General features: G+C 53.1%; 1 protein-coding gene across 2 annotated transcripts; it reads right to left on the bottom strand.

Annotated features, from left to right (window-relative positions):
- Positions 1-874: 874 nt before the first annotated feature.
- Positions 875-6,620, bottom strand: SIX2 (SIX homeobox 2). Of its 2 annotated transcripts, none has more exons than XM_072635716.1 (2): positions 5,126-6,620; positions 875-1,657 (listed from the first exon to the last, which is right to left on the bottom strand). In XM_072635716.1, exons 1-2 carry the CDS (start codon positions 5,689-5,691, stop codon positions 1,345-1,347), a joined length of 879 nt encoding a protein of 292 aa, XP_072491817.1. In that variant the 5' UTR covers positions 5,692-6,620; the 3' UTR covers positions 875-1,344. The 2 variants fall into 2 exon arrangements, with proteins under 2 accessions (XP_072491817.1, XP_072491818.1); XM_072635717.1 differs by having other exon boundaries at positions 5,132-6,620.
- Between the last annotated feature and the right edge of the window lie 1,458 nt (positions 6,621-8,078).

The following is an 8,078-nucleotide window of genomic DNA, read 5'->3' as shown; positions in this document are numbered from 1 at the left end:
GAGCTACAGCGGTATCGGGATACGGTGAGGGGTGTAGGAGACACCAGGGACACTACAGACCCTGGCTGGAAATTAGACATTACACGCAGGCGGATTGGATTGCTTCCTGGGTTTGTTTGGATTTTTTTTTAAGATTTCTAATTTTATTATAAAATAAAAGCAGAAATATTTTCTGAAGAACATTCACAAGAGGGTATAAACAGGGAGAGAGAAACTCGAACGGGTCACAGTCGGGGTTTGGGATTAGGAGCCTTTTTTTGTTGTTGTCCAATTTCGCCTTCTAAAAGCGTGTTCCTCCCAATCCTAGTCCATCCAGCCGGGAAATAGGAAGGTACGTCCAGGAGCCAGATCTCGGGAGACAGATTCCCGAGGCCATTTATATGAGGCTTGATTTACTTTACCCCTTCAAGGTTAAATATGAAAATCTTACACCTGCAGCTGGAAGAGACCCTCTCCGGCCCAGCGAGGTTTTTGTCTTAGAATCAACTCCCTCTCGGTACCCCCCCCCCCCCGTCCCCCCCCTCCCCCGCCTCGGGGGGGCTTTGTGTCTTCTTCCTGAAGCTGGAAGATACTTAGATAACTTGGGGAAATCAGACTGAGAGACAGAGGGAGTCAGACGGAAGGACAGGCAGAAATATAAAGATTGGTGGTGGTGATAATGAGGAGTGTGAGAGGGGAAGATAAAACACACAGACTCGGAGGGTACAAAAAGTCAGTAGAGACAGAGTTTTAAAGAAAGGAAGAACAAAAAACAAAGGCGGGGGAAAGTGAAGAGAAAGAGAGGCAGACACACACAGAGACAGAGTAAGAAAGAGACAGAGTGGTCGAGGCTCTGGGAGGTAGCCTGGAAATGGTTAAAGTCCAGGCGAGGAAATAAAACTGCTGGTACCAGGACCAGAATTTATTCTCATCTCGAGTTTAAGAAACAGGCCCTAAAAATCTGGGGGGAGGGGGGGGAACCCACTTAGGTAAAGCAACAATAACAAAAACAGCAACAAAAATAAAGACGAGCATCCCCTCTGTCCTCCGGCGCTGAGCACTTAGCTCCCGGCCTCACTTGGCCCTGGCCCGACCCCTTTAAGACGTCATCCCACTACTGTCCAGGGTCTTTACAGTACCTTCTCCAGTACCCGCCGCCAACCCACCGGCCCTCGGCTGACAACGCAGTTTCTTCTACTCACTTTGCCTTCTTTCATTTCAAAAATACAGTTTCCAATCTAATAAAACTTTTTGGAATCAAAGGAAAGGGCGGAGGTAGGGTGAGAGGGGCTTGGGCATGGGGAAGGGTGGGGGCCTGAGGAGGGCGGGCAGGGAAGGAGCCAGACAAGACCGCAGTGAGTGTCTCTAAGAGCCCAGGTCCACGAGGTTGGCAGACATGGGGTTGAGGATGGAGTCCTGTAGGCCGTGGTGATGTTGCAGGGGATCTCCGCTGGGGACTGGGATAGCACTGGGGCCTTGCGGATGGCCCAGGCTGTGGAGTGGCGGCAGTCCCGGCGGCGGCGGGCTGAGCAGCAGCGCGGGACTGGAGGAAGAATGGTCCGGAGTCCCCGACGGCGTCTTCTCGTCTTCCGAACTGCCCAGCACAGACTTGCCGCCGCCGTTCAGGGTTGTGGCAAGTGGATTGTGGCTGTTGGAGTTGGAGTTTTCGTTGTTTTCCCTACAAGAAAGGGAAAGGAGGGAGCAGAGTGGAGAATTATTTGAAGGAGTTCTTTACAGTCCAGTCCCTGGAAAATTCTGACTGGAACCAGCAGCTTTGGGCTCTCTTAACACATTCCCACTGCGTGGTCTTTCTTCCTGGTAGTGTTCCCTGGGGTATTACTCCAATCTCTCTCCCATGTCTCTCTGCTGGTGCTCTCCTTGTCTCTTCCTTATCTGGCTCTCTAAGGTGTTGTCTATTCTCTGTCTCTCTGTCTCTCCTCTCTCTGTCTCTGTCTCTGTCTCTGTCTCTGTCTCTGTCTCTGTCTCTCTGTCTCTCTCCCTCCCCATCCTGATGGCTAAGTCATCTGACTAGCAGGCTCAGTGGGCCTTGGGTGTCTCCTGCCATCCAGAGCTGGGCACCAGGCCTTGCTTTCCTTTCCACACCCATTTCTCAAACCTTGGCCACATTTTCTTTGACTTTCAGGGGAAAGGCCCTCCAGGACCTTTCTAACCCTCCAGCCTCCCTCTTTCCTTCCCCTAGGCTGGAAGGAAAGTGGAAAAGAGGCATCTAAGTTCCTTTCTGGTTAAGAATGTTGTTCCTTTCAAGCCACAGGTCCTGGTAATGAGGACTCATTCTAGCAGTTTGTACTCACATGGAAACTGAGAATGAAGAATTTTTTAGGAGGCCTGAGACTAGCCCATGTTAGAGTGGCTTAGGGCTGTGACCAAGACTATCCTTTTCACAGGGCTAAGACAGGCTGGGTGGAGGCCAAGATCTGCCAGAAGCACCAGGCAAACCTGACCTCCTTGCCCAGACTAAATAAACCTTGAGCAGGGGCTGGCTACCTGGATGCCTTCTTAGGCTTCCCCTTCAGACCTATTTCATGGGCCTTACTTAAAACTCAAGCTCTTTAGATATACCTCTCCAATGGAATTTAACTCAGTTCTCCTTTTTCTCCTTTCCCTCTATGTCTCTGTTACCTTGTCTCCTTTTGGGTCACAGATTCCAGGCCACCCAATGGGCCTTGAGGCATTGACCCATTAGCCAGCAATTAGCTTAATTCATTTCTCTCTGATTTCCTTTAGGCCCAAGGGAAAGTCTCCCAACGTGAGACCAAACATCAGGCTGTTTAGGCCCCAGAAATAAAAAACCTTCTACCTCAGAGAGAGTTGGAGCAGGCTAGGCATGAATTTCCCCAAGGGTAAAAACAAAGATCTGCATTGGAATGGCTGAACTTCACAAAGGGAGCCTCTCAGGTTCCTCCTATGCTCCTAGTAGCCCCCAGATCCTCCTGAATCCCTGGCCTAGGAATCTACAATGTGGGGTTTATCCCACGGACAGACAAGGCTGAGAGTCATTCCATCGGGTCCCTTTTTCTTTCATCTTGGGAGAACTAAGGTTCCCCGGAGTCTCTGGCCTAGTCACCTCTGTCCTTAGAGGCTTTAGCTTTGGGAACAATGTCTCTGGGGAGATCTGGGGGAATTAGGAAACCTATTTCTCTTGGTGATTAGACTGTTATTTTGGGGGTTAAGCCACATATTTTCCCTGTGTACATTCTACCAAAACCCCAAAGTGATTAGGGTTGTAATCTCCAACCATTCGCAATCACAAATATAGCCTAATTGGGAAGAGCTGTGGGGTGGGGTATATCTTGTATTTCCATGGTAGGGCCTGCACTCACAGTCTCAATAAGATCCTTGTATATTAAGACATTTTGGGGGTTCCCATCAGACCCTCTACCACTCTCAATCAGAGTACATTTTTTGCCTTACAGTGGCTTCCAATGCAGAGAGAATTGCAGAACAGGGAAGTGCAACGTCTGCCGAGGTAAAACCTAGCAATGTGAAAAGGCTGTTTGATCTGAGGCTGAGTGGCTTTTGATCAGACTGAGGACACAGGCAAGAAGTTGTGAACCCAAAGCTGTCCTCTTGCAGGCCTAAAGACAGATTTAGCTTCTCACCTGAGCTCTGACTTGGCATGGATGCTTCCTTTTAGTTCCCTGACTGTTTCTGGAGGAAGCCATGACCCAGTGCCTGACTTTCCCTAATGGCCTGAAGTTCCTCAATTACCTGGAACCTTATTAACCTTTTAAATCTATATCCTCCTCTTCCCATGTAGAGACTGCTTTTCTGAGGGAAAATAAATACAGAGAGGTAGCTTGGTTTAGAAGAAAAATTACCTGTCCTTTCTAAAGTTACTGATCCTGAGAATCTGATTCTTTATATTTATCCTAGGGACTTGACACTATTGTTTACTTCCACACCTTTGACCTTAGCTCCCCTAGCACTTTTGCTCCCCTGTAGCTCCCTGTTAGCCTGACTTTAGTTATTTACTCTCTCTTTCTATCAACCTAACACTGCACCCCTTTGCCATCTAAAGTTTGGGTTTCTGCCCTTCCTTCATCACCCCATACTATCAGTGTCTTTTTCCTCTTTTTGTTAAAACTAATGGACACACAAGGCCCTGTGGGGTGCCCAGGGTGCTCAGTCTTGGCCTGGTTCAAAGTATCCAGTCCTTGGTGCACTTGGAAGGACCTGACATACGTTTAAACCTGGGAACCCTCTTCAATGACCTTTTCAGGCTACCTTTAGTGGGGTCTAGCTAGACAAGAGACTGGGGTCAGGGAGGAAGGACTGCCCAAATTCAGCAGCATTACTATGCAAATGGGACATTCAGGCCCAGTTAGCTGAGAAACTTCTACTTTTCCATATTAGATAGGCCTGCTTGGTGAAGACCTCAGAGCCTTCTGACATATATACCAAGGTAACATGGGCTCTTCCCTCCTTCCAATTTCTCCCTCTTTAGGAATAGCTTCCAGTAGGGACATACACACATATTTATGTTTGTATATTGAAGGACAGGAACAGGGTTCATCCTAGCCTCCCTCTTTCTTCCTCAATGTATGAGTGAGTAAGATGAGGAGGGGCAGTCAGATTTCAAGGCACAGTAATTTGGTCTTCAAACTTGCTTTTACCTGTGGGTTTGTTTCTGTACAAGTGAAAGGGAATCACTCCTAAAATTCCAACAGCTAACCCAGAGAACCTAAACTCACCCTCTTCTTCCAAATTCATTCAGTTATGACCATAACGGTTTCATTTCTCCTATCATGCCCTAAGGGCCTCACTCACAAAGAAAATTCTGACCAAAACATTCTGTTCCTAGGCCAGGGTTCAAATCTCAGTCTCCTTTTTGCTTCTGAATGAACTGCAGTGTTCGATCATTTTTCTTAGAAGGTCAAGGTCGCTTTGCTTGGAAAGCCCAGTCTTTGCCTCTCAGATAATCCAGACGAAAGGGATACCTTGGTCTCTATTATCCGTAGTTGTGTCTAGGTTCCTAGTTTGGAGGTGTGAGGTCGGGGTAAGGGTAAGGGTGGGGTGGAAGGGGCTTTTTCTCCCCAACCCTGTGCTTCCACAGTGGAGAGAAAGCGTCAGGGGGATCCCGCGTCGGAGAGCCCGAGGCGCTAGAAGGTGAAAAAGCAGTACTTACTCGTACCTTTCCTTGGCCTCCGCCGCCCGATCCCGCTGCCTCCGGTTCTTGAACCAGTTGCTGACCTGCGTAGTGGTGAGGCCCGTGGCCTCCGCCAGCTCCCGCTTCTCCCGTGGGGACGGGTAAGGGTTGTGCGCGTACCACTCCCGCAGCACGCTGCGGCTCTTTTCCTTGAAGCAGTAGCTGGTCTCCTCGCCGTCCCAGATGGAGCGGGGCAGCGGGAACTTGCGCCGCACTCGGTACTTGCCCACGGCTCCCAGTGGCCGGCCGCGCAGTTTCTCCGCCTCGATATAGTGTGCCTTGAGCCAGAGTTGCTGCAGCTTGGGGTGGTTGTGGGGCGAGAACTGGTGGCTCTCCAGGATCTTGTAGAGCTCGCGGAAGTTACCCCGGTGGAAGGCGACTACGGCCTTGGCCTTGAGTACGCTCTCGTTCTTGTGGAGGTGCTCGCAGGCGGGGAGAGACCAGAGGAAACGGCCCAGTCGCTCGATGTTGCCGCCCTGCTGCAGCACCTCGCAGACGCACGCCACTTGCTCCTGCGTGAAGCCGAACGTGGGCAGCATGGACATGGTGCCGGCCACCCCCCGGCCCCGTTCACCATCCGGGGCTGCGGCCCGGTCCTGGCCCCACCCCCTGAAACCCCTCTCGGCCTGGACTGGCGGCTCCGACCCCCCGCTGAGGCCCCGGGGTGCTCACAGCTCTGCACCGTCCTGCATCTGGGGCGTCGGCTGGGCTTTCGCGGCAGCCAAGAAAGATGGGCCCGACAGAAGCAGTCGGAAAAAATAACGGGGGTGGGGAGTTAGCGGGGGAGGGGGGGGTGGCGGCACCAAAGAAGTTCCCAAGTCACTTTGGTAAGTCTTGGCCAGGGGCCGGAGCCCCGCGCTGTCCCCCGCGCCTGTGTTTATCCTTGGCTCCCCTGCAGCCGGTGGCCTCGGCTCGGCTCCTAGCAGCTCGGCCCGGGACGCTCCTCTGCATACTCCGCCGCCCGGCGAGGTCCCGCCGCCCGCGCCTCTCTCGCTCTCCCGTCTAGCTCTCTCGCTGCTTTTTTAATAATATTATTCTAAGCGGGCATGAGCTGCGGCGGCCCGCGCCCTGATTGGTCCGGTTATCTGACCCGGGGCTTGCCTGCGCCAGACAATAGTTGGAGTCAAATTATTCGCCATGGAGACGCTGTCAGTCACCGGTAACCCGAGCCCGGGCGAGGCGGCTCCCCCCTGGCTGGGCTGACAGATTGCCCCGCTCTGTTCTAGGCAGAGGGGCGGTGAGAGACCAGAGCCAGAGACTGGGGAACTCGGAGACAGACAGACAGACACACACACACAGACAGACGCACACACACGCACACGCACACACACAGGCACACTCACACAGAAGGAGGGAGAGAGAAAAAGGGAGACAAGGGAACAGGGAGAGGAAAACTTCAGCGGTGATTGACGGGACGGATAACCATAGAGAAGGGGGGGGAGGGAAGGCGAGAGGGGCACTAGGTGGGGGGAAAGGCGGGGGAGGAGAAGAAGTAGGGGGAAGAGGGTTGTGGGGGAAGCGGAGGCGGAGCAAAGGGGAGGGAACGAGGTGGAGAAAAAGGGAGGGGAGAAAAAAGAGCGAAGATGAGGGAGGCGGAGGGGGGAATTGTTAAAGGGAGAGAGAGTGAGGAAAGGAAAGGGAGGGGGGGACAGAACAGGGGTGGGGAATGAAGGGAGGGAGGCACTTCGGCCCCTGTTTCAGCGCAGGGGGCGGCGCTGCAGCATCACCCAGGCCCCTAGCCGCCTTCCGGCCCCTGGGCGGTCTCCCCGAGCGACCGCCACTCGCTGGGGACACAAATCTCCCCAGGGCTTGAGGCTGCTGCGGTGGCGAGGCTCCCCCTCCCCCAACCCCTTTCGTTGCTTTTTTGCTAGACTTGGAGGAGGGGAACAGTAAATAAATATTCCCTCTTAAGCTCAGCCTCAGGCCTCCAGATTTGTCCTGCTCAGGATTTGAGGAGGTGGTACAGTGGGGAACGCGGGGTGAGAATGTTTGTTTGCGAAAGGAGCGAAGAGCGAGTGAATTCCCTTCTTGATTCCTTCCTACGTATCCCGTCTTTCCCTCCTTTCCCTTCTCCCCACTCTTTCTGCCGGGTCTGGTGGTCTCTCCGGGCCGGGTGGTCAGGCACCCCAATCCTCGGCTCCTTTCTACCCTACTCCTGAGGAGTAACCTAACCAAGGGTTAGATTTTTGTTGTTGTATCTCTCCCAGTTAACTCCTGCAGTCCGTCGGGGAGGCCGCAGGTCCGAGCTAATTGGTTACGTTTTCTGCACTGCTCGCCTGTGAGGTGACCAGCCTGGAAAGGGGGAGGGAAGGCTCTACGCTTAGGCTGGCGGTGATCCGGTAGCTCCGGCTCTGGCCCCGGGTCTGACCTGGGACATTACCTGAGGACCTTACTCGATGAAATGGTGCCATGGACCTGACCTCAAGATCCCCGACTTGAGGATCCTAGGGGAGCAAGCCCCTAGCCCAGTTCCTCTGTCAGCCCCCATGGAGAGCAGAGAAGCGGTCCTGCTGAAGGGTCTGGGTCCCTGGAGCCGGAGCCGGAACGAATGCGGGAGAAACTGCTGCAGTTTCCCTGGTGGGTTACAGGGCCGGGGGAGACGGTTGTGGTGGTGAGTGTTGGGGAAGGGGGATAGCTTTGGGCAAGGATCTGAGCCCGAGGGAGGAGGAGGTACAGGGGAAAGGGAGGAGAAAGAGAAGGGGAAGTGAAGGGGGCAGATTCACCTTCTGTCTGTCTCTCCCAGTCTCGGATGGAGACTTGGCGATTACTGTCTAGGTATTTGGGTGGGGAAGGGACCTGCTATCTAAGGGATGGGGAAATATTAGTGCTGGCTACTCCAGAATATTGAGAGAGGGTTGAGAAATCTGCCTGTACTTCCTTCAGTCGGGCCTACGGGGAGGTGCTATCAACACCTCCCAATTTCACCTGATTC

This window comes from Notamacropus eugenii, chromosome 1, assembly GCF_028372415.1.
Source record: "Notamacropus eugenii isolate mMacEug1 chromosome 1, mMacEug1.pri_v2, whole genome shotgun sequence".
Taxonomy (NCBI): Eukaryota; Metazoa; Chordata; class Mammalia; order Diprotodontia; family Macropodidae; genus Notamacropus; species Notamacropus eugenii.
This window is presented reverse-complemented; position numbering and strand designations above follow the sequence as displayed.

Excerpts from the sequence above, each read along its gene's own strand:
- SIX2 (XM_072635716.1), bottom strand. The coding sequence starts at position 5,691 with ATGTCCATGCTGCCCACGTTCGGCTTCACGCAGGAGCAAGTGGCGTGC. Across the intron at positions 1,658-5,125 it reads GAGGCCAAGGAAAGGTACGA|GGAAAACAACGAAAACTCCA; the intron begins GTAAGTACTGCT and ends CCTTTCTTGTAG.